Raw genomic sequence first — 26,974 nt, 5'->3', positions numbered from 1 at the left:
AGTTGTGAGATTTGTTGTCACTGTGTTTGACATTTTATAGACCGTGCAAATTAATCGATCAGGAGGAGAAAAAAAAATCCTTTATAGATTAATCACCAATGGAGAAAATCAGTTGTTGCTGCCCTAGATCTGACGGAGTGTGTCATTACACACACACAAGACCCAGCAGGGGGGTATGTATGTGTGTGAACATGTGTTACATGCATGTATTCCTTTGGCAGGTAAGCCCACGACAGCAGCTGCCTCCCTGAGTGAAAATGTACCCATCCCAAATCATCAAACACACACATACACACACACACACACACACACACACACACACACACACACACACACACACACACACACACACACACACACACACACACACACACACACACACACATTTGCAGCCTGGCAACAGTTTAGCAGCAAGCAGAGGAAGCGAGAACACAGAGGAAAGGAAATGAGGGGGATTAATTGATGGAGGAGTGAAATTAAGAGCACTCTGCCTCCTGCAGTTCTGACATGATCCCCCCCCCCAAAAAAAAAAAAAAAAAAACACATACACATAACCCCCACCTTCCCCTCTTCCGTCAATGTGCACATTTGTTGACATTTGACGCACTGTGTGTGTGTATACAGTACGTATGTCCTCCTCTTATCTCTGCTCGATTCGTGGCTCAGTTTGAATCTCCGGCTGTTTTGCAGTCAGGCAGCCAGCAGCTGCTTGAAACCGGGCAGCAGCACAGGAGCCTGCGGAGAACATGGCAGACCTGCTGAACACCCAGTTTTATTTCTGCTCTTTCTGCTCTGCTCTGTGTTGCCTCTGAATGAGCTGTTCGCAGCACTGTTAAAACAAGAGAGCTGAGTGAGGGTTTGTCAGAGTGAATGCGAAAGCTCCTTTCCATGCAGTACAACACCAGTACATCTTGTTTTTGATACGCGTAGGTGTCTGTCAGTTCTGTGCTTTGTGGGGAAAAAGACCGCAGTGAGATTGTAACCGTGAGATAAAAGGTAAACAAAAGGTACAATTTTAAAAGGATAGTAAATTTATTTTTAACAGTTTATGGAAAAGGTAGATCCCAGTAAGCACTGATTTTGGTGATTTGCTGGTTGGAAAATAGTTGATTTACAACACCCCCCTTGCAAGATGACAACATAGGTGACATATAGTGATTTCCTTTAAGCTTTTCCCTTTTTTCACCTCCAGTTTGCAGGTGTAAAGCCTTTCCCTTCAAGTTAAGAACTGGTTCAAAAGTGAAAGTCTTTAAGACATCTAAAATACATATAACTATTGTTTTAACAGCTTCTAAGTTACTGTATTTAAACATGTAGTTAAATGCTGTTGAAACAATGGTTACATGTCTAAAATATGTTTTACATGTCTATCAAATGTATCTCAGTTTGAACTTAGATTCATACACTTGTTTTTGTTGTTGGTGAAATTAGTGAAAAACATAAAGAGAATCCCTCTTGACTTATATTATCAACCAATCAAAGTATGGTATTAATACAAAGTTATATCCATTTATTTCCACTATATCTTGATGTTTTAAATTGCTACATGTAACACATTTAAACACATGAAATGACATTCTAGATAACTGTGTACATCATTACTGGCTATTCCTGATGCGCATCAAGGATCTCCATAGATAGGACAGGTGCAGAGAACGGTGTCATGCATGCATCGCTTATCAGAACCGGGTGTGGTGGCATTGAGCAGCTGACAAGACGACCCACTGGTTCTGGTTGAGGCTGGTTTGATGTGCATGCTGTCTGTTTACCACAGGGGGAGTGTTGCCTGTCACCTCCTCGCTTCCACTCCCCGAATACATCATCTCCTCTCCATCAAAATCAGCAGTGAGAATCAATCTGTCACACAGGAGGACACACACACACACACACACACACACACACACACACACACAGATACACACTCCAGCTCCTGGAAAGACAGAACAACAGGGAGGGAGAGAAAGTGATAGAAAAGACAGTTGAAGTGAAAGGATGGCAGAGAAAGGAGGGGCGAGTGATTACTAAAAGACAGCAGAGGAATGATAGCAGAGACATTTTTATGTGAAGAGGGAGATAAAGGGAGGAGAAGCAGATGCATGGCGAGCAAACAGAGATAGTGAGGCTAGGCATCGGCAGAAAAGGAGGAGCTGTCAGAAGATGCTATCATACAGGGAGAGATCTGGGGAAATACAACAGCGCAGACGATGGGGTGAACTGTAAGAGAGGAAGAGTCGGTGAGACAGGGAGATTGAGGGAGTCAGAGACTGAAAGGTCAGACAGACAGAGAGAAACCCAGCGGATGATTCATGGAGTTCAGCCTGTCTAACTTCTGCCTGAGGGTTCGACGCAGCCTGCCAGTCGTTCCTCTCCCCTGCTGCCTCATCCGCGGCTTCCCATACCTGCACATCCACATGTCTTATAATCTGTAACTGCGCATGTAACTACTGGTTAGATGAAGCGGGGAGAAGGTTACAGGTGTTTTCTGTGAGTCAAATGCCGCAAACTGCAATGCATTAATCAATATTTTTGATTTTACCTCAGAACTGAATGACTGTGTGATGTGAGTGAGGTAGCTTGCCTTGTAGTGCTGAAATCAATCAACTCTGCAGCCCTCTTTTAGCTCATTCTTTTGGTTTCACTGCACATTTATGATTGAATCTGAGCACTGTACATCACCTGCCCAGCATGAGATGACAGTCATGGTTAGAAACTAGCAGGTGAAATTGGAGCATCGTGCTAGATGTCTGAAGAGCCAGTTACTTTTTTCTAGATCAAAAAAGAGATCAAAGAAAAGTGAATATTGGACTTGTATTCATCAGGTGAGCAGAAGCACGACTCCAAATGAATGTTAATGTATCTCTGTGTGTGCTGGATGTTTGTTAACACATCAGTCATAACAACTTTTGTTCACACCTTTTCATGTCAGCTTCCTCAGATGTCTTTGTGCCCCCTTGTGGCCAAAAATAAATCCTTTTCATTTTTTTTAAAATTCTGAGCTGCACTGTGTCAAGTGTCATCTTATGGAAATCCATATATGAAGCTGATAAATATTTTCATTATTGATTAATCAGTGTATTACTTTTTTAATGAATGGATTAATTGCTTAGTCTATATAACATTCCACAAACGTGATGTTTTCAGTTCGATCAACAGTCCAGAACTCAAAGATTTTCAATTTATAATGATAGATAACAGAGGGAAGCAGATAATCCACATATCTGATAAGCTGTATTTTTGTTTGCTTGATGACTTATCGATAAATCGATTATCAAAATTGTTCATTTTCAGTTGTTCGATTAATCAGCTAATCGTGTCAGCACCTGTGTGCATACGTGCACCCTGTCAGACTAACTGCGCGAGCACCTCACCAGTTTGGTGTAATGGTCTCGGCCATTGCCGCCCAGTCTTTACCAGCTGCCTCCATTAATATTCAACGAGCTGTCAGTTGCAGATGTGGCACAGACAGCCAAGTTGCTATGCCTCACCCCTCCCGCCGACATGTCATCTGTCTTGAACAGGGAGTGTGATAAGTAGGCATGGAAGCAGTGATGGTGGTTGGTGGTGGGCTGTGGGTGACGGAGGAGGAGGGGGGAGGCGGCTTTCTGTCTGTCTGTCTGTCTGTCTGTCAGTCTGTCAGTCTGTCAGGAAAGAAAACATCTCCTCCGCCCTTTACAACCGTGAGTGTGAGGAGGATACGGGTGTTTGCGCCTCTGACCTCAACTCTCGGCACTAGATGCCAGTGGTGCCAAAAATAAAGTGCATTAAAACTGGCAGCCAAAGCCTGTTAAGTGATCACCATGACAACAAGCGGAAGGCACGGGGAGACAACACCTCCACTCCGATCCTCCCCCTGCCCTGAGAGGCTGCGCTGCTGGACTGCTCGCTTTCTGTCAGCTGGGCTTTCTCTGTGTGTCTCCTGTCGTTTATTTGCTCTCTCTCTCCTTTCATCCTCCTCCTCTTCTTCTCTGATATGTCTCCTGGGAGCTCTTCAGGCTAACAGGCAGTGTTTAGTCTGTTTTTATGCACGCTCGTTTTACATTTTAATTTCACTCTTCTCTGTCTCGCTCTTCCTCCCCTCCCCCTCCCACCTGTTTGTTTTCCCGCTGTGTTTTTCAGCCTATTTGTGCAATGGCCACACACACAACTTTCCAATCCCCTAATTTCACCTTTATCTGCCCTAATGAGCCTCATCTGCTGCTGTAATCCCACAGAGCATGTCTCTAATGAGCCTTCCTCCACCTCCCCTTTCACCTCCTCCCTTCACCCTGCTCCTTATCTCGAACCCGGCCGTCTGACGTCATCGTAATCTATAGGAGCACTTTTTAAGAGCACACAGTTTCACACACCTGCATGTCACTCACACACACGCAGAGGGAGTTCACACTTAGGCATCCAGATATGGATCTTAGCAGGAAACCAAAGGAGAGCAAGACAACAGTAGATAAGAAAGTGATGTCATGAAATCACACAGAAACCGTCCATAGGGGATGTTGTTGTTGTTGTCTGGAGTGACTTTTGGCCTGTCAGCTTGAACAGATCCATAGCTGGTGACTGCATGCGAAGATCACGACCTGTGCAGTGTGAGGGCACTGGGACTCAGCGGGGAACCGTAGCTCTCCTCCTCAGGTCCATCCATCCACAAGGCTGGCTTCTGGGCTGCACTCGGCGAAGAAGCAGCAATGAATATTGATGCTCCTCGCTTGTTAACATTGTATAAAGCAGGGCTGGTAATTGTCTGTCTTCTCAAGGTGACACGTCTTCTTCAGTGGGATGTGTGAGAAGGTCAGCTCGGCTCTACTCGGCTCTCTTCACTTTTAAGTGAGAAAAGTGGCGGGAGGGAAGGAGAAAGAGTCGAGCGCGGACAAAAACTAGAGTTGCAGCATGCGCTTTGTCAAGTGCACTGAAGTGCAGATGTGAGTTGGCTGTGGTTTTGTTTCAGGCTCGTAGTGTTTTCTCTAACACTCTCTATTTCAATGATACATGGCTCTTTTGAGGCAGGGTGCAGTGAAACTCATTTCTAAAGGTGTAGCTCTTTCTCTTTCTTTTCTTCTTCTTCTTTCTTCTTCTTTTCTTTTCTTTTCCTCTTCTGTTCCACAGATGTTGGTTCCATTCACATTGAGGCAAATGCAGGATCCTCTCCTTTGAACTGAGAAATGAGAACAACCAAAGTGTGCATGTGTTGCTGTGCAGTTGTACATTCACACAAGGGAATATATTCCTCTTGGTATTATGGAGTATGTGTGTGTGTGTGTGTATAACACCTGCAGACGGTGTATATTCTTATGCACTTGTATTTTCATATCTGTGTATGTGAGGGTTTCTCTATGTGAGTGTTTGGGAGCCATGAGACAGAGAGGATTCCTGTAAGTGAGGCTGTGGTCTAATCCAGTCTTGAGTAGGCGCATTGATTTATTGAGCAACGCTTGTTAGTTTGGAGAAGGCCTGCTTCCTACTATATCCTAATCAGAACGTGTGTACACAAGCGCGCACACACACAAGCGCGCACACACACACACACACACAGCAGCTAATTATCAGATTTTTTGTCAAGAAAACGAGAGAAAACAAGAGAGTTGACTCCAGTTCTCAGGAAAGTGTCACATGCTGATTGTCTCAATGTAACAAGGAAAAAAAGCTTCAACCAAATCGCTAAAAAATATTTCAACATCCACCCCTAGTGTCTGAAAATAGTTCTGCATTATAAACCCAAAGTTTTTTTCTGCCTCTGAAATTTCTGGCAATCATGAAAAAAATATTCCCTTTCATCTAAAATAATCTTTCTTTCCTTCTCCGTCTGTCTCCAGGTATTCGGCCCCAAATCATGAACGGGCCAATGCATCCGCGCCCCCTAGTGGCGCTCCTTGATGGGCGCGACTGCACCGTGGAGATGCCCATCCTGAAAGACTTGGCAACTGTTGCATTCTGCGATGCCCAGTCCACACAGGAGATACACGAGAAGGTAGAAAAACACAAAAGCGCACACATACACACTGCACTGCACTGTCGCACTGCTCCGCATAAGAAAGAGTAGAAAGTTGATGGAGACATGGCGCCTGCCACTCACTCATGTCTGCCTCTTTCTGTTCCCATCACGTTGCTGATGTGTGAAGCGCGTTATATTGGCCCCATATGCACTTGCAAGTTAAAATATAGTGACTTCATTATGATTTAATGTCACTTTGTGGCACAGAGCGTGGCGCCTATATCAGCGCCATTGTTCTAATAGAGAGTCTTGTATGGCGGGGATGCAGTGTAATTACATTGGCTTGTAGAGCCTCTTTATTGCTTTTCATGCAGCGCCGTGGCTGCAAAACAATATATGGCCACAGAGATGGGTATCACCGAAGTGCTATCTCTCCATCTGCAGACGGAGTGAGAGCTGCTACATCTTTCTTCTCGCTGTTTTTATGAAAATGGGACATATTAAAAACAAAGCATTTGCATAGAGATCAATTCAATCAAAGACCTTGGGCGGTGAGGAGAAAGGGGGAGCGGGGTAGCTTTTTGTTTGTTTTAACACTGCCTTATCAGGAAAAACATGATTGTAATGTTCACCTCGCCAGCATATTCAGCAGTTCACAGTAATAACTTGCAGCCTAGATACCCAGAGGGGCGGTGTAGATTGAAAATGTCCAATCTCTTCTTTCTGCGGCATGGATGCGGCGATGCAGTGCTGATGACTCCAGGAGTTCAGTTTGATGTTGTCGGGGTAGACACCAGCTGCCACACTCTCCTCCATCCACACCAGACAATATAGGAACTCATGGGAAAGGCTGGTCAAGGGTGGAATATGAAAGTAGCCTGAGGTTATGTCGGGGTCTTCCACCCGCTAAGCCCTTATTTCCCGAGTGATAGGGGCATGATGAAACACACAGGCGAATACTAATCAAGATCGAGTTACAATACCACTTCAGCAAGACCAAATCCTGCACACAGCACCTGCGCTCCAACGTCATCATCCAAGGTCGATGATCCCTCGTCTTTCTCACAGTCGTCGTGCCTCATGGTCACATATGGCTTGTAAAAGTTGGACGATTGCCCGCATGGCATAGTGTCAACATTGGCCCAACACACTGTACACTGCCTGACTCTGTTCATCCAATTGTGGTTTTAAGCTTAGGGCTGCAACTAATGACTGGTCACGTAAGCAAATGATCCATTGATATTAACATTGTTCAATCCACTGTTTTGTCTTTAAACAATGAAATTGCCTGTTTCGTCTAACATAAAGACCAGAATGCAAAGTTATTCAATTTAATGTTGGGCATTGCTTTGTAAGAGATATACTATTATTCTGTTCTCAAAGGTATCGATTCACTTTCTCTTGATCAACTCATGAATTATTTGGCTAATCCCACCAGTTAAAGGACTTTTTAACATTTACAAAATACTTTTATTTGCTTTCTTGCCAAGACTTAATGTTCGATGAGGGGATTGATACCACGTCTGTGCAGCAAATACGAAGCTACAGAGAGCAACCAGTCAGTTTGTTTATTATTGAGTTTAAGTGGAAGGCTAGCTGTTTCCAGTCTGTATTCAAAGCTAGCTAATTGGCTGCTAGCGGTAGCTTCATATATACTGCACTGACATGATGGTGGCATTAGCTTCTCATGTAACTCTAGACAAGGAAGTGAATAAGTTTTGTTCCCAAAATGTCAAACTGGTCTTTCAAGTCCATATCCACTGAAGTGTAGAGTTGTTTTTATTATTTGTAATGTTAGCCTCATTCATTCATTTTAATGGTCTTATGCCTTTTACTCACGTCTCTGCTTCACTTTTTAAGTGGGTTTAAAAGGTGTAATCAATACGGGATCGTATCTTTCTCTTTATAACCTACTCCACGTTATTGTGTGATGTTGTTCTACGGTTTTTAATGCCTCTTCTATATTGTTTAATACTGTAATCATGGCCATGTCACCCCTTAAGAAGAGCAACATGCTAAATAGCGCTAAAAAGCAACATCTTGAACAGCACATCCTCTGCCAGGTGGAGAGAATCTTTTCTCAGCGTTACAACCAGCTCTTATCCCCCATACATCCACACTGCTCACGAGTGGGATGATTTCATAGCCATAAAATCCCTCCTCAGTAAGCCAGAGTCAAACGCACACAAACCGTACAGAACGTGGACCACCAAATCGTGACTCCTTTGCAACAGTATACCCTCTCCCTCTCTTTCTCTCACGCTCACCCAGGCCAAAAGGGGAGGTCTCGTTGCCATGTGAAGAAAAGCCCAGACATCATCAGAAATGATAGATGTTACAAGCAATAAGGCTCTGGTTACAGTGGAGAGTAGGATATAGATTAGGTCAGAGTTTCCATTAATATAAACTGCATTCAGAGTCGATTTCCCCTAAAATGAAATTTAAAAAAACGTAGCTTCACAGCTCTCGCTAAAAGACTCCTTCACCAGCTCAAAAACAACACAAGACCTTCAGGCTTAGCCCAGAGGGAGAAAATTGTGTGTGTCATTGTGTGTGTGCATTTTGGCTGGTTGCGTGTAAGGAACATTTTAACCTTGAACTAGTATCTGGAAGGCCTGGCTGGGACGCAGCTCCAATAAAAGCAGTATGGAAATTCAGAGCTAATCTGCTAATCACAGGAAAGCTAATGCAGTTTGGCTGGGGGTGAATGCAGAGCTGTTATTTAGGCCGCTGACAGGAGCTGTGGCTGATACTGAGGGGGAACATTTTAGATCCACATCGGACTGAAGCACAGCGCGGGTCACCTTGTCCATGTCAAGTAGCAGAGGAGAGGTTTTTCACAGTGAGGGCCCCTTCGAGGTGACTGAATTCATTTTTTTTTTTTTTTTCACCACTGTGAGGCAAATGTTTGACTCGAGTATGGGTATTTTCTACACCAAGAAGGGTTTGTTTTTGGTTGTTTGTTAGCAGGAAAGCTCAAAAATTTGTTGACTCAGACTGCTTTCATTTAGTGCAGATCCAGATTCAACAGCGCCACCATGTGGTTATTTAAATAATTCTGTAAATTGTGGCGCGTAACTTCGTTACTGTGACGAGCAAAAATTTTTTTTCTCTGGAATACTTGATTCAAGGTGAATGAAGCGGCATAGTCCATGTCCATATCTACCTGAAAGTGTTGGTTTAGTCGGATATGAGTTCAGTTTTAGTTCAGATTCAGAATTATGTTCTGTTTCACGTTTTAGTGTTGGTGATATTAGTGGGGAAGTACTGAGATTACACATTTGGCTCGGAGAAACACTTTCTCTTTGTGTACTTGTAGCCACTATACATCCCCCACTAACTCAATCCAAGCTGAGTCAATATTGTAATGTATGTAATGGGGCTTTACTATATGTACAATATGTATGACACCCTCTGATCATAGACCCTTTAAATAAGAAAGAAATAACTCCAAAATAAAACATTATTATAAAAAAAAATAAGAGTAAAATGAGGGATTTCTAGTCCAGGACAAACTGATGAAATAGGTACTACCAAGTAGCAATTAAAAAAAAATTTCTGGTGGAAATTAATTTGTTTGGCTCTTTTTTGTCTCTTTCACTCAAGATACATTTTAATTCCAAATGTTAACGAATCAAAAGATCAAGTTCATCTAAATATGTGTTTGACCCACCACACTCTGTCATATCTTAAGGTTTATCCTGCGATCAGCTGCCACCATGACCTCTGTGCAGTCAATTGTCCAGATCTTTTGTCCATTAACGCCCTCGGGCTCTGAGTGCAATAGTGTTGACTGCGCAGAACCGCGGCCCCTCCGAGACAATATAATGACTTGTTTCCACTTCCAGCTCAGGTCTGTAAAAGGACAGTGTGTCAGGGCTTGTGGTGACCATGTGATGTCTGCACTTCCCTTCACTGTGAAATCTTAAACATTCTCTTAAGTGTCCAAAGTCATGCCAGACATGTGATTTTCATGGCTCCTCTTGAAGGAATGTGATCTTGTGATTGTCATGGGATCTTATGAACACAAATGGGATAATAGCTCTGTTCCGTAGTCTGCATGAATGATGCAATGGACAAAATGATCCACAAAAGACTGATTAATGAATGAGATAAAACACTTGCTTTTCATTTAGTTAGCACACTAAATTTTATGAGTGTGTATCTGTGTGTCTGCAGGTGCTCAATGAGGCCGTGGGAGCCATGATGTACCACACCATCACCCTGACCAGAGAGGACCTGGAAAAGTTCAAAGCTCTGCGCATCATCATCCGCATCGGCAGCGGCTACGACAACATCGACATCAAGGCCGCTGGAGAGCTGGGTACGAGTCCAGTCACTGCCAAAACATAAGCAGTATTAAACCTTTAAGTACAAAGTATTACAGAATATAGAGTAGAAAACATTACAAATTCACATTTGTATATTTGTGTAGTGTTGTATGTGCATTTTTCTGCTACGTTCTGTTCTGTTTGATGGGCTTTATATTTTGTTTCGTAATAGATGTGCTTGTGCTTTGAAGTTCACGTTATCCCATGTTGTATTAATGACTTCATGGGGAGTAGTGTGGGTTGGTGTCTGCTTCTTCGCTTGTTTTGATCATTTGTTTGTCTGTTTATTATGATGCACAATACCTTGAGCATCAGTAATCAGATTTAAGTGAACCTTGAGGGGGTGATTCATTACGCCGCTGCAATGTCGCATGTGGAAAATTTCAGTGATTGGCCGAATGGGGGCGCTGCATTTTTAGAGGTCAAAATAAGATCAGACAGTAGACAGTGGTTTAGCTGAAAGACAGGCTGCTTTGGACACATTTAGCGTTTCCTCATTTCTTTACTGTATGGATTCTAAGAACGGTATCAAAGGCCGAATTAAAGAGTCAGATGAATGGTGGACTTCCCACTGTGAGTCCGAATGTTCTAAGAGACAGAAAGGCAAAGACAGACAGAGAGAGAGAGAGAGATTGAGGGGGGTTCAGTCTTCTCTCTGAACCACCACCCATGCTTATATCAGCTGGCTGGTGGCTAAAACAGCCCTTACAGTTGACAAAGCTGCCATTTCCCTGCCAATACGAGATACTGTGTCTAACTGCCACCCACTCACCAAAGGCGCTCTGCCTCGCAACGCAGGAGTCAAAAGCTATCGTGCCTGGAGAAGGCGGCGCTGATATGACGGCTGTTCTCGGGGAGAAGAAAAGGGGCCATTGATTGAGCAGGCTCGGGCTATTTTTTGCTGTCCAGAGACGGCTGTGCTGTTACTCTGAGATACAGAGTGGGATGAGGACATTAGAGGAGAGCGAGGGCAGACAGAAGTGCATAAATGTTGAAAAAAAAAAAAAAGAAAAGAAAAGAAAACACTTGTGTGGTGGAGGACAGGCAAGGTAATACCACAGGGTCAGGGGGTTTGAATTCTCTGCAGACAATAAAATTATGAGCCTTCTGATGGAAAGTGTCTAAAACTTGCTTTATTATGCACGTTGACATAGGTTTAGATAGAATAGGGACACAATTATTAGATATATCATATCTTGACTTTTAGTGGGGTCATATTATGATGATATGATCATATCTTGTTATTGTTTTACAAAATTCTCTTCCCCAAATTAGTGATTCTAGGTGAATCAAAGTGTGTATCTCAATTCTGAATAAATGTCTACAACCTCACATTATGTGTTCACTGAATTAACCACAGGTTCAGCCAATCTATCAGTTAACCTGCCTGATATCGTTAACTAATCATTTTGTAATCAAACAGAACAAAAAAAGATCATTAGAAGTATGATATTGATATTTTCTGGCACTGAGCTAGATTCATTTTTAAACGCTTCTGCCTTGTGTTGTGTTTGCAACTCTTTCCCCAGGAATCGCAGTCTGTAACATTCCCTCGGCCGCTGTGGAGGAGACGGCGGACTCCACCCTGTGCCACATCCTCAACCTTTACCGGCGAAACACCTGGCTCTACCAGGCTCTCCGGGAGGGCACGCGGGTCCAGAGTGTGGAGCAGATCCGCGAGGTGGCGTCAGGCGCCGCCCGCATCCGTGGCGAAACCCTGGGCCTCATCGGCTTCGGTGAATAAAAGACATTCAGTCGTTAAACTCCCCTTTGTTTTCAGTTTTCTGCTCCCTTTCCATGCGTCTCCTTCTGTGTTTTCATATCCTCTCCCCGCTCAGTGTGCCTTCTGTTTTCCTGCCCTGATAAGGTTATTTTTCTCCCTCTGCCCGTCCCACAGATTATCTCAAGGTTGTCTGTTTCACCTCCCTCCGGGCTGACTTCCTTTTCTCTGCCACACTGTTCTCTCTTCCCACTGCTCTAATGCTCACCATTATATCTCCATTTTTCTCTCTTCTGTTTTCGACTCTGTCACTGTGGTCCCTCGACATCTTGCCCTGCCATAATCAGGTTCCTCATGGTAGACTGGATTCTGCCTCAGTGTGTGTGCATGCGTGCGTGTGCGTGTGTGTATGTTTCCCTCTCTGCACCTGTTTCACAGCTGATTGTGTGTATTTTTGCATCATTCTGCCCTGTCTCAACATCACTGGGCTGACAGATACTCTGTCTTCTCAAAAACCTTTCCAGAGTGCCACCTTATCTCTTTGTCCACATACACTCCCCCCACAACACACACACACACACACACACACACACACACACACATAAACACACAACCTCCTCCCCCCACTACAGGTCCCAGACAGCTGCCTAGACTTACTGTGCCCAAACAGCAGGTCCTGGCAAAGAAAAATGCCCCCACCAATCTCTCTCTGTCTCTCTCACCCAATCCTCCCACCTCCAGCCTCCTCTCCAGGTCTTTCTGGCTCTAGCCGTCTCCAAAACAATGTCCATTGTAAGCAGGAGGTTGGGGAGAGCAAAGGCCTCCTGGTGTTTGTTTGTAGGACTCTGCACATACAACCAGGCTTCAAATACACAGACTGAAAAAACCTCTGGCTCTTGGGCAACAATAAACACAGGAGCACTTGAAGTACCAGCCATGCCAAGCTGCGACCTCTACTTAGAAAGAGTGTTGAGCTCACTGACGAATTCATTTGATTATTAGTTTTTACTAATAAATGAAATGTTATATCATGGTATTTAATAAGAATAAAATGAATGCATCTGCCTTGTAAATAATCCCAGATTAGTAGTGTAGTGTTCTTGTCAACCCTTTGCTTGATTTGGTCAAATTGATTAATTTCACCTAAGAGGAGTCACCTTTTCTGAACTTGTTTGTCATTTTCAAGGATGATTCCCGCTTGTGATGAAAACCAGTTAAAGCTGCTATAATCAATATTATTATATAATCAATATAATTGTATTATTATATTAGTAATGGATCAAATGACTGTGTGTACAGGAAAAAGGGGAGGTGATATACCCACAGATAATCATCAGGGGATCTTGCATTTCCCTTCAGTCCTACAGAGCTGTTTTAGTGTCTTTCAGCTCATTGTTTTGGTTTTGCATCAGTGTCATTTACTGATGCAGCGAGCAAGAAAAAAAAAACAACAACTCACTGTAAGCCATCAGCCCAGCACTTAACGACGAAGTTCCTGACTAGCTGCGGAACATAGGGAACATTAAACAGCTACAGTGCTAGATATTTCGTACAGGAGATGGTGGAGAACAAAAAGGGAGCGTGAAAAATATATATACTCCAAATGATAGTAGTGTTGTGGTTGTAGCTTGTTTTTGCTGCCCCCAAAAAGCAATAATGGATTTTACACAGACAGTAATACAACAGTACAATGTTGAGTTACACAAACATGATCATACAATTGTTTTAGCAGAAATTACTGATTTCATGCTAGTTGTAAATTGCTTTAGTTATTTAAGTTAAAATAATGCGAAGTAGTATCAAGCTTCAATTGTATTGTTTTGCAATATGGTGATGTGTGTTAATAAAAGAAACCATCTTCATTAACATCGTGATATTAATCGAAACCAAAATGTTGTGCACTAAGGCTCTACACAGGCACATCAGTTTATCTGTTTAGGAGAAATACACGAACACAAAAGACCTCATCCAGTCATTTTCTTGACAGCCTGCTGTATACATTAAAACTGAAAGGGCTCTTTTACGAAAGCATTCCTAAATATTAAGATTCATATCCATTCTTTCCCCCGAGTTGGCCTTAAGCAATCACCATTACATCCCCACCGGGTTGGATGGAGTTGATTTCACAAGTCTTTGTGCACAACACAAAAGCAAAAGTCTGCCACTGAGAGCTGAGAGTGAGTTGTCAGAGCTCAAACCTCCTGGTTACAGTACACACTCACCGTTAGTGGCATTGATTAGTGTGGGAAGGGAGGGAGGGAGGCTTAGAAATACAGAAAGGATACAAACTGTTTTTGGTTCTTAGGTATTGCCATGTTAAAGGAAAAATCCATACAAATACACTAATAGTTTCCTAATAGGTTCTGGTGCAGCTAGAGTAAAACAAAATTAGGAAATTGAGATATTTTTAAACACCAGAAATATCAACTGTAAACAGATTTTATTTTGAAAAACCAAAGAGGTACAGTTTCTCTCTAAACCCACCACTTTGCACCAATTTGCCAACAATCACACAGGCGGAAAATTGTTGTAGAAGAATCTGAGATGCCAATTTCGACATCACCCCCCACCCCACCCCCAGCAGCATCAGTAAATCAGATTGTACTGCAGCTGCAAAACGACCTGGTGTGTTTCAAACTGACTGGAAATACTCGTTCCCCTGCTGCTGCTGTAGCTGAAGCAGACGGGCGGCTGAGGAACAGTGGATACACCAATAAAAGATTTGTCACTTCAGGAAGGCTGATTTTTTTTTTTTTTTTTTTTTTTTTTACTGTAATGGATAAATTAATCGCTAATGAAAATAATCTTAAAGTGCAGCTATAATCCATCACCACCATGAAAAGGATTCGTCTGAGCAGTTGCTTTAGTATTACAAGGCTGTTGTCACTGAGTCTTTATGCTGGGGCCTCTTATTTGCTGAGATTAAAGGAAAATAAAAAATAAAGAGATAGTGATCCTCCTCGTCTTTGGAGCCTAAGAGCAAGACATAATGCTCCATCACAAAGAGAGGACCTTGAGAGTGTAAAGGACCTTATCGATCCTTTTCACCAGCAACAACATCCAACTCTCCATAACTCTCTCACTCAGCTGCTGCTGCTGCAGGAGCAGGAGTAGGAGCGGGCATCTTCAGCAGCAGAGCAGAGTGGATACTCGCTGCCTACACAACAAATGGCTCAGAGAGACAAAGCGTCTAACGCATCGCTCTCTTCCTGCGAAAGGTTTTTAGGGATGTTAAATGGTGTCTTAAAGTTTTTTTTTTTGTTTTTTTTCTCTTTCATGTTTGTTGTGTTCAACAGGCAGGATGTTGAGTGCTCATTATGAAAAGTTTGGAGCCCTTTGCTTTTCCTGTCATTTTAGGAAAAAATATGTTGTAGCTGATTTTGCGTTTGCAGTATTTAAGTCACTCCATTAGATCAGGGATTCTTTAAGAGTGCTTAACAACTTGGTGTTGTACTGTGCAGTGTTGGCTCCCAGTCCTCAAAAATCTGATGATATCTACAGACATGTTGCCTCAGCACTCAACCAATCCGGATCTTTAATTCCTAGACTGCAGATTAAACACGTTTTTTTAATCTTGAATCAATTTAAGGAAAATATTATATAATCTGTCCATGCTCACTTGTCACCCGCTTGTGTTCTTATGTGTCTTGGCAGGAGGTCACTTGACTTGTCTTAATCAGAATTGATGCAATTTGTGACATAAGTTGCCCAAATAGGTTGAGAATCCCTGCTCTAGTACCTAAAATAGAAATGTCATAGAAAAGCTCCTGTGTTTGACAGTGCACATTAATAAACACCATCTACTACTCTGTGTGCACAGGTCGTTCAGGCCAGGCGGTGGCGGTGAGAGCCAAGGTTTTCGGCTTCAACGTCATCTTCTACGACCCCTACCTGCAGGACGGCCTGGAGCGCTCGCTGGGAGTCCAGCGTGTCTACACCCTGCAGGACCTGCTCTACCAGAGCGACTGCGTCTCCCTGCACTGCAACCTGAACGAACACAACCACCACCTCATCAACGACTTCACCATCAAACAGGTAACGTTAGTAAAGGGCACACACACACCCACACACACACACACACACACACACACACACATGCAGACGTGTCATCCAGACAGAGCTGAACATCCCATTGAACAGCTGTGACCTGACCTGGGCTTAATGCAGTGCTATCTAGCAGGTAGACAAGCAGAGCTGCTGGTGTATTATTACTCTGTCAGCCTGGAGGCTGTCCTAAAGAGCATTATAGTCGGTAGAAAGAGAGAGGGAGCGAGAGAGAGAGAAAAAAGAGAGGAACCGGCAGCAGCCTTCCTGCCTGCACATTCCCTGCTCTTTATCTTAAGCTCCACCAAAGCTGGACACAAATTCATTCCTTTGCTCTGTCAAATGCAATTAGCGCCAGCCCACGGCTACAGCAAATATATCGACTAGGCTGCACAGCAGGGGGCTGAGAGCACAGTTAGGGGAAAGTGCTGTTCTCTGAGTCGATGGCTGCACTCTGAGGCGCTGCCTTGGGTGACACCTGCAGGGACGCTGAGGAACTGCACAGGCTGAAAAAGCATCTCCTCTCCTTCTCTCGATATCTCCCCATGTTGCCGCTCACTGTTTTTTTTTTTTTTGTTGTTTTTTTTCCTGTCTTGTCTCCTGTGTGCCCTTCTCTCTCTGAAGTTTGTGAGTTTTTCAGTGTGCGAGGAGAAGTGGGTGTAGGGTGATAGCCTAACCTAGTTAACTCTGTGTCGTTTTCCAAAGCTTAAGATTCTCAGCTGCCTCTTAAGTGCTGCAATGAAAGAACACTTTCCTCTCTTTTCTCACCAAAAATCTTGGCAGTCGCTCTCGGCTTCTAAAGTGGAAACGTGTGTGTGCATGTTTGTGTGTTTCTGTGTGTGTCAAAACCACCAAGGCCTAATAAAAGACTGCCTGCCAGCGTAAAGGCTTTTCATGCCCCTGGATTTTAGCTTTTGTCAAGATTAAGGGATTACTTTCTTCTGAGCATATTCATTTGATTTTTTTTTTCCTTCCTCCCTCTTACACTTTTTGTTGTGCCTTTTTTTCCCCCTACAAGCAGCAATGGGTGGTGGCACTGCCTCATCTTTCAGCTTATCCCTCATCCTTCATTTCATCTCTCGGTTTTGGATAAAGACTGTTCTCTATCCCACATCTGACAGTATTTTTTCCCAGGTGCTGCCTGTCATCTAGATCTTTCAGGTGTCTTCTCAATTTCTGCCCCGTGTAATATGCTGTAAGACCCTAAATTGCAGATATTCAATCCTGATTGATGTGCTTTAGATCAGACAGATTAATTTGACTGCCAGGCTGACAGACACACACAAACGCACACATCCGATCTTTCATCTGTAAATAAACGGCTATATGTCTGCTCATCTGTGCTGATGTGTTTTGTATTTCTGCGTCCTGTGTGTCACAGATGCGTCAGGGTGCATTCCTGGTCAATACCGCGCGGGGAGGTCTGGTAGATGAGAAAGCCTTGGCCCAGGCGTTGAAGGAGGGCAGGATACGTGGAGCTGCCCTGGACGTCCATGAGACAGAGCCCTTCACGTAAGTTTCACACACACACACACACACACACACACACACACACACACAAAGAAAAATCTCAAAGCCAGACAGATGATTAGAGACAGATGACAGATAGAGACAAGGAAATAGATGGGTGTGTATGGAGGTAGATTTGTTTCAATATTATTTGTTTGAACAGATCGACAATCTGTGCATAAGTGTATAATCTGTAAATATTAAACGCCTTCCACAAATACAAAAAAGATATTTTCAAATTCACATAAATATATAATGGATTTGCAAATATAATAAGTCCACAAATAAGAAATAATCTGTGAATACATCCAATTAATTTACAAATAAATGAAAGGCATTTGTGAATATCTTTCAAACAGACATTTCTGAATCAATTTTCCATTTGTAAAGCAAAAAAGCATTTGTGGATCTCAATTCTACGCTTGTGGATTTAAATTTTACACACACAGAGTTTTGAAACAAACTTTCGCAAAACACCTGCTGACGATGCTATTTCCGCTTCTCAAAGTAAGAGCACGTGGTCTTTTATGTGTTGTTTTTTTCCCCCAAATAATCGGCGACTATTAATGTGCACTACGTTAACGATTGTAAGATATGAAGTGACAGGACCTGGTTAAGGTCTTTCATACTATGGCTGTTGGTGTTGATTTGTTAAGAAATTACAAATTGCTATTTTATTGTTCATTGTTAATATTTAATAAGCTAACATTAACTACTAAACCGGCACCTGTTTCCATGGCGACAGTAAACATTCATGTTGCAGACTGAGGGAATGAAAGCAGGGTGATGGATTTTTTACACTGTGATGTTGATGAAGAAATATTGAATAGACCACATTTCATACCCATCCAACCTGTAAATAGATACTTGGTGTCATCTTTACAATTGAGTTTAATGTAATCATTCAGTCCATTTGCTGTTTACACAATAATTGGTATTTTCTACTGTAGGCTATAATCATTTGGCAGTTATCGTCACTGGGCCTGTGCAGTCACTAGACCAGCCAACTCATCTCTTACAGGTGGGAATAGCAAGTCCAGCCCAAGGCATAAACAAACTAAGCAGCCTTACTATATGATGACTTTTATAGCCTTACCATACTAGGAAATTTTATGCCTTACTATACTGGGATGTTTTCATGCCTTACTATGCTATGACTTTGTGATGGGGGTAGTACAGTGATTAGAACTGTTGCCCCACACTGAGGGGTTCTGGGTTTGAATCCCGAACCTGGGGCCATTCTATGTGGAGATGGCACGTACTACCTTCGCCTGCTAGGGTCCTCTCGGGTTACTCGGGCTTCCTCCCGCAATCCAAAGGCATGCACATTAGGTTAATTGCTGACTCAAATGCCTTACTATAATATGACTTTTTATACCTTAATATACTGTGATGTTTTTATGCCTTACTATGCTATGTCTTTTCTATTACTTTTTATGCCTAACTATAATATTTTTATGACCTTTTATTCCCTACTATACTATGACCTTTTTAGGCCTTAGTATACAATGACGTTTTCATGTCTTTTTATGCCTTACTATACTATGTTGTTTTTATGACTATTTATGTCTTACTGTACTATGACTTTTCTGACATTTTATACCTTACTATACTATGTATTTTTTATTAGTTTTTTATGCCTTATTATACAGTGACATTTCTATGATTTTTTATGCCTTACGATACTATGTCTTTTTTATGACTTTTTATGCCTTACTATACTATGTCGTTTTTATGACTTTTTATGTCTTACTATACTATGACTTTTCTGACTTTTTATACCTTACTATACTATGTATTTTTTATTAGTTTTTTATGCCTTATTATACAGTGACATTTCTATGTTTTTTTATGCCTTACGATACTATGTCGTTTTTATGACTTTCTAGGCCTCACTATACAATAACGTTTTTATGCCTTTTTATGCCTTACTATACTATGTCGTTTTTATGACTTTCTAGGCCTCACTATGCAATAACGTTTTTATGACTTTTTATGCCTTACTATAGCAAGATATTTTTATGCCTTACTATACTATGTCGTTTTTATGACTTTCTAGGCCTTACTATACTATGATGTTTTTTTTTACTTTTTATGTCTTACTATACTATGACTTTTCTGACTTTTTATACCTTACTATACTATGTATTTTTTATTAGTTTTTTATGCCTTATTATACAGTGACATTTCTATGATTTTTTATGCCTTACGATACTATGTCTTTTTTATGACTTTTTATGCCTTACTATACTATGTCGTTTTTATGACTTTTTATGTCTTACTATACTATGACTTTTCTGACTTTTTATACCTTACTATACTATGTATTTCTTATTAGTTTTTTATGCCTTGTTATACAGTGACATTTCTATGTTTTTTTATGCCTTACGATACTATGTCTTTTTTATGACTTTTTATGCCTTACTATACTATGTCTTTTCTGACTTTTTATACCTTACTATACTATGTATTTTTTATTAGTTTTTTATGCCTTATTATACAGTGACATTTCTATGTTTTTTTATGCCTTACGATACTATGTCGTTTTTATGACTTTCTAGGCCTCACTATACAATAACGTTTTTATGCCTTTTTATGCCTTACTATAGCAAGATATTTTTATGCCTTACTATACTATGTCGTTTTTATGACTTTCTAGGCCTTACTATACTATGTTGTTTTTTTTTACTTTTTATGTCTTACTATACTATGACTTTTCTGACTTTTTATACCTTACTATACTATGTATTTTTTATTAGTTTTTTATGCCTTATTATACAGTGACATTTCTATGTTTTTTTATGCCTTACAATACAATGTCATTTTTATGACTTTTTATGCCTAACCATAGCAAGATATTTTTATGCCTTACTATACTATGTCGTTTTTATGACTTTCTAGGCCTCACTATACAATAACATTTTTTTGCCTTTTTATGCCTTACTATAGCAAGATATTCTTATGCCTTACTATATAGTGTCGTTTTTATGACTTTCTAGGCCTCACTATACAATAACGTTTTTATGCCTTTTTATGCCTTACTATAGCAAGATATTTTTATGCCTTACTATACTATGTCGTTTTTATGACTTTCTATGTCTTACTATACTATGTTGTTTTTTTGACTTTTTATGCCTTACTATAGCAAGATATTTTTATGCCTTACTATACTATGTCGTTTTTATGACTTTCTAGGCCTTACTATACTATGTTGTTTTTTTGACTTTTTATGTCTTACTATACTATGACTTTTTATGCCTTTTTATGCCTTACTATACTATGTATTTTTTATTAGTTTTTTATGCCCTATTATACAGTGACATTTCTATGTTTTTTTATGCCTTACAATACAATGTCATTTTTATGACTTTTTATGCCTAACCATAGCAAGATATTTTTATGCCTTACTATACTATGTCGTTTTTATGACTTTCTAGGCCTCACTATACAATAACGTTTTTATGCCTTTTTATGCCTTACTATACTATGTCGTTTTTATGACTTTTTAGGCCTCACTATACAATAACGTTTTTATGGTTTTTTATGCCTTACTATAGCAAGATGTTTTTATGCCATACTATACTATGTCGTTTTTATGACTTTCTAGGCCTCACTATACAATAACGTTTTTATGACTTTTTATGCCTTACTATACTATGACTTTTCTGACTTTTTATACCTTACTATACTATGTATTTTTTATTAGTTTTTTATGCCTTATTATTCAGTGACATTTCTGTTTTTTTATGCCTTACTATACTATGTCGTTTTTATGACTTTCTAGGCCTCACTATACATTAACGTTTTTGTGCCTTTTTATGCCTTACTATACTATGTCGTTTTTATGACTTTTATGTCTTACTATACTATGACTTTTCTGACTTTTTATGCCTTACTATAGCAAGATATTTTTATGCCTTACTATATTATGTCGTTTTTATGACTTTCTAGGCCTCACTATACAATAACGTTTTTATGCCTTTTTATGCCTTACTATAGCAAGATATTTTTATGCCTTACTATACTATGTCGTTTTTATGACTTTTTATGCCTTACTATAGCAAGATATTTTTATGCCTTACTATACTATGTCGTTTTTATGACTTTCTAGGCCTCACTACACAATAATGTTTTTATGCCTTTTTATGCCTTACTATAGCAAGATATTTTTATACCTTACTATACTATGTCGTTTTTATGACTTTCTAGGCCTTACTATACTATGTTGTTTTTTTTTACTTTTTATGTCTTACTATACTATGTCGTTTTTATGACTTTCTAGGCCTCACTATACAATAACGTTTTTATGCCTTTTTATGCCTTACTATAGCAAGATGTTTTTATGCCATACTATACTATGTCGTTTTTATGACTTTCTAGGCCTCACTATACAATAACGTTTTTATGACTTTTTATGCCTTACTATAGCAAGATAATTTTATGCCTTACTATACTATGTCGTTTTTATGACTCTCTAGGCCTTACTATACTATGTTGTTTTTTTGACTTTTTATGTCTTACTATACTATGACTTTTCTGACTTTTTATACCTTACTATACTATGTATTTTTTATTAGTTTTTTATGCCTTATTATACAGTGACATTTCTATGATTTTTTATGCCTTACTATAGCAAGATATTTTTATGCCTTATTATACTATGTCGTTTTTATGACTTTCTAGACCTCACTATACAATAACGTTTTTATGACTTTTTATGCCTTACTATAGCAAGATATTTTTATGCCGTACTATACTATGTCATTTTTATGACTTTTTAGGCCTTACTATACTATGTCGTTTTTATGTCTTTCTAGGCCTCACTATACAATAATGGTTTTATGCATTTTTATGCCTTACTATACTATGTCGTTTTTGTGACTTTTCATGACTTAATATACTTTTTCTTATTTTTTACTTTTTATGCCTTACTCAACTATGATGTTTGTATGGCTAATTATGCCTTACTATAGTATGCCTTACTATTCTGTTTTTTTTTATGACTTTTTATGCCTTACTATACTACGTTGTCTTCATCAGTTTTTAAGCCTTACTATCCCGTCACATTTTTCTGACTCTTTATGCCTTACTATACCATGACGTTGTTATGCTTTTTTTGCCTTATCGAACTATGACGTTTTTATGACTTTTTAGGTCGACTATAATGTTTTATGAGTTTTTATGCCTTACTATACTATCGTCAGGTTATGTAGTTTTATGGACCCAAATCCAGACCATTTGAAAAAGTGATTTAATAAATGAAGTAAAAACAGAAACTTACAAAAACAGTTAAATCCAAAATTAAGATAAAACAGAGGAACTCTGGAATAAAACAGTACAACATGAAATACAAATAGTTTCGAAATATTACAGGAAATGAACCTAAAGTCCAAATGAAAAATTTCAAACATGAGGTCCAAAAAGTGTTCAAACATAAATAACAAAAGTCCAAACACAGTCCTTCAGGGAAGATCATGACAGAACCAAAGCCAGATACCAGACGGCCCACCTGGCAAACCAAGAACACAGCTTGGTGGTAGGAGGGGGTCTGGAGGAGGGATCCAAGGGCCATTGGATAGTAAGGAGAGGAAATGGGGGAAGGGAAGGAGCAGGGGATCACAGGGGAAGAGCAGGAGACCACCAACTCAGGGGCAGAACATGGGCCGAGGAATGGGGCAAAGGACGGAGCCCAGGCAAACAGACTGGGCTGCTTGCAAGGATGGCCTGGAGGCTGGACGCACAGACTGGGAAGCTTGGTAGAATGGCCAGGAGGCCAGACAGATGAATGGATCTGCTCTGGAGGACATCGGTGAAGACTCTGTCTTTCTGGATGTAGAGCTTGAGGGCGACGGCGAAGACTGGGTCTTTCTGGAGGGCGAGCAGGAGGCCAACGTTGCAGGCAGAATCCTTCTGGAGGGCGAGCAGGAGGCCGGCGAACAGGTGACTGGGGATCAAGAGCAGGAGGTGGCCAGACCACCAACAGTAGATCAGGAACAGGAGATGGCTGGATTGACGACTGGTGACCAGGAGATGATGTAGGACAGATCACTGACTGATCAGGAGCTGAGGTTGTCCGGACCACCAACAAGAGATGTGGAACAGGAGGCAGCTGAGCCACTGACTGGAAACCAGGTGCTGGTGTTGATTGGACTCCCGACAGGAACAAGGAACCAATGTGGACTGGTTGGAGCTGGGGTTCAGGAACAGAGAAACTAGGGAAACTCATAGTGAAACAGGACTAGATAGAAACAAGGATGGCAAGGGTGATAGAACACAGGTGAAACACATTAGGGCGGGGCTGACAATCACAAAAAAGGGAAACAGGACAAAGACAGAAAGTAAAATAACCACAAGAAACACGAGGTGAGTAGTTTCAAAATAAAACAGGAAAAAAACCTTAAGTCCAAATGAAAGTCCAAACATAAGGTCCTAAAAGTGTTCAAACATTGATAACAAAAATCCAAACACAGTCCTTCAGTGAAGATCATGACAACTATGACTTTTTATGCCTTACTATACTATGACATTTTATGCCATACTATACTATGAGTTTTGTATGCCTTATTATACTATGTCCTTTTTTAGCCTTGCTATACTATGATGTTGTTATGACTTACTATACTATGACTTATGACATATATATATATATATATATATATATATATATATATATATATATATATATATATATGACATATTATTATATGAAATATCTACATCCTCTGGATATATGAAGATATAAGTTTATAACATATATGAAATACTCATAGTAAAATGCAACTTCATTAAAATAGCATGCTCATTAAAATTCCATACATTTTCACATCATTCTTTTCATAATTTCTCATTAAATTGAACCATACATGTCTATCAGTATTTACATATATATAATGAACATATACTGACAGGCATGGATTGTCAATCTGTTCACACAAATAATATTGTAACAAATCTACCTCCATAGGTGTGCAGGAAGAAAAAGAAAGTGATAAATTGGACATAAAGGTGGAGAGCCTTAAACAGCTGAAAGCAGAAACAATTGCAGACATATGACGAGTTAAAGTTACCTCATACTCTTCTAAAAGCCTCCTTCAGGGCCCTGCAGGTAATGGAATTCAGGAAGTGGAGAGAGCTCGTTTTATTCCCACGTCTTGGGAAACTAAATACAGTTAGAGCTGCTGGCGGATGGTTGAGTGTGCTGAGTGTATCGTTTCTTCTTTTACACCCTAAAGCCCAGACTCACCTCTATCATAACAGCTAACAGAACTAACAAAAAATTAGCATTCCTCTGTAATTTGTTCAAATTCTAAAAGAATTTCTGCACATCATCTTCACACGTAAATGATTATTACATTTGTATTTGTATTTCAAATTTTAGCCCATAACAAGCTAAAGCATTGGAGTGGAAGTTCTGCTGTAAAACCGCAGGCATTTATCATCAGCAATATTTATTCATTATAAATTTTGTAGTCATTTAATCATGGAAGTGGATTCTGTTTAAAAAAATATTTAAAGAGTTAGAAGAAAATCCTCAAAAAACCCAAATATTTTAACAGTATTATGTTTAAAAATGTTTATGCTTATTTACTTTTACAAAATAATGTATAATTACAAAGGACGAAAATACACAAAACTTACAGTCCAGTCCCCAAAATAATTCATACATCTGTAAGAATGATTTCCTAGTGGTGACACTGGTGCCTGAACCATGAACTCCATTTCTATTTCCACTCCTGCTCTCACCAGAGGACAAACAGCCTGACACGCCTCCCACTTTTCCACCTTTCTAAGAACCATGTTCCCCATCTCAGAGGGTAACTGGTGTTGATGTGTCGTTCACGCATCAGGGGCAGTCGGGGAGAGTTTGGAGGCTGCTTATTTATGGCTGGCTGGTCAGCTGACTGGCTGCTTGCGAAGACTGAAAACTCAGCCCAAACTCATGCTCCACTGACCCAATATGTCAACAGGGGAGTGTTTCATAACTTTGGCCCTCCCACACGACACAATGCTGATTTAGGGCACTGCTGAGGCATTACACACACACACACACACACACACACACACACACGCAATCAGGCAGGGTGTTGCAAGGATAGAGGAGGAGGGGGAGGGAGTGTTGGACCTGATCTGTTTTTCAGAGCCACATGAGAGGGAGGAGATGAGAGTAAGGGAGTTTTGGAGAAAGAGGAAGAAAATTGTGGCTGACATTTTCTCCTGGGCTTTATAATTGCACCAATAATAAATAACATCTGCTGTATTTTAGTCTCACACAGAAAACAAAGAAATACCCTCAGCAGTATTTAAATGCACCAACCTTTGGCCATGCAGAAGCAGGTGTGACAGGGCTTAGGGGACAGATATCCAGTGTCGCTGTCACCATCTCAGATCTGACCTGACCTCGCCGTTATCACTTTACATTCTCTACATTTATTTCTCTGTGTATGTGTGTTAATAGCTTTGCTCAGGGCCCACTGAAAGACGCTCCGAACCTGATATGCACACCACACACAGCCTGGTACAGCGAGCAGGCGTCTCTGGAGATGAGAGAGGCGGCGGCCACCGAGATCCGAAGAGCCATCACCGGTACGCAGCCACATGAACACATTTAAAATTTGTCCGCTCAGCATCACAACCTTCTTTTCCTATCCTCCACCGCTTCATTCTCCCAACCCCCCCATGCTAAAGCCCCAGTCTACTATGTGACCTGTTGCACAGCTTTCTAACCCAGATGTCACATTTCCACCTCGATAGGCCCCGAGCAGCCTTTATTAAATCTGGACATCTTAATAGATGTCATCGTTAGCTTCCTGACACAGAGCAGAGCTGAGCGGAGCGGAGCCTGGGCGCTGGCCTCTCACAAAACATCCACATTGTTAAATGTTCTTAATTTGCATTTGCATATCTAAGCCTGATATGTTTGTCAGCCTGAACTCATTAACACTTTAACAGCGTCTGGTCGCTCATCTCCTGTAACAAAGTCGTGCCCTTTTACGGTTTGTGATTTAATGCTGGTGAGCAACACTGCCTTTTAACGCACGTGTGTGCGTGTGTTTGTTTGTGTGTGTGTTTTCACCTCATGTGACAGGCCGCATCCCAGACAGCCTAAGAAACTGCGTCAACAAGGAGTTCTTTGTCACCACGGCACCGTGGGCGGTTATGGATCAACCAGGTGTTCACCCTGAGCTCAACGGCGCCGCCTACAGGTAGGAACTGAACACGCAGACAGCAAGCTCTTCCTGTTTCAGAGACATTTAGTTTAAAGCTGACCTGCGTGATTTTTTTTAAAGGATTTTCTTTATTACATCAGCAGCAAATTAATTGTTTACCTATGTGTATTATACTCATGTAGGCGCTTTGTCATAAACTGTTTTCTAACATATATTTCAATCGTTGAAGTCACCACTCTGTCATAGATCCTAGTCCCCGCCCCCCTTCACTAACTGCCCT

At 40.8% G+C, this 26,974-nt stretch overlaps 1 protein-coding gene across 5 annotated transcripts in view; it reads left to right on the top strand.

Annotated features, from left to right (window-relative positions):
- Positions 1 to 26,974, top strand: part of LOC130162433 (C-terminal-binding protein 2) — a 99,700-nt gene that overhangs the window by 69,949 nt on the left and 2,777 nt on the right. For all 5 annotated transcript variants that reach the window (XM_056366169.1, XM_056366171.1, XM_056366170.1 and 2 more), the window contains 7 exons: positions 5,805 to 5,959; positions 10,103 to 10,247; positions 11,784 to 11,990; positions 15,795 to 16,009; positions 17,400 to 17,530; positions 25,983 to 26,110; positions 26,613 to 26,730. In XM_056366169.1, the coding sequence (XP_056222144.1) occupies positions 5,805 to 5,959; positions 10,103 to 10,247; positions 11,784 to 11,990; positions 15,795 to 16,009; positions 17,400 to 17,530; positions 25,983 to 26,110; positions 26,613 to 26,730 (1,099 nt within the window). The remainder of the gene's footprint in view (positions 1 to 5,804; positions 5,960 to 10,102; positions 10,248 to 11,783; positions 11,991 to 15,794; positions 16,010 to 17,399; positions 17,531 to 25,982; positions 26,111 to 26,612; positions 26,731 to 26,974) is intronic.

The sequence above is a fragment of the Seriola aureovittata genome, chromosome 21 (genome assembly GCF_021018895.1).
Source record: "Seriola aureovittata isolate HTS-2021-v1 ecotype China chromosome 21, ASM2101889v1, whole genome shotgun sequence".
NCBI lineage: Eukaryota > Metazoa > Chordata > Actinopteri > Carangiformes > Carangidae > Seriola > Seriola aureovittata.
This window is presented reverse-complemented; position numbering and strand designations above follow the sequence as displayed.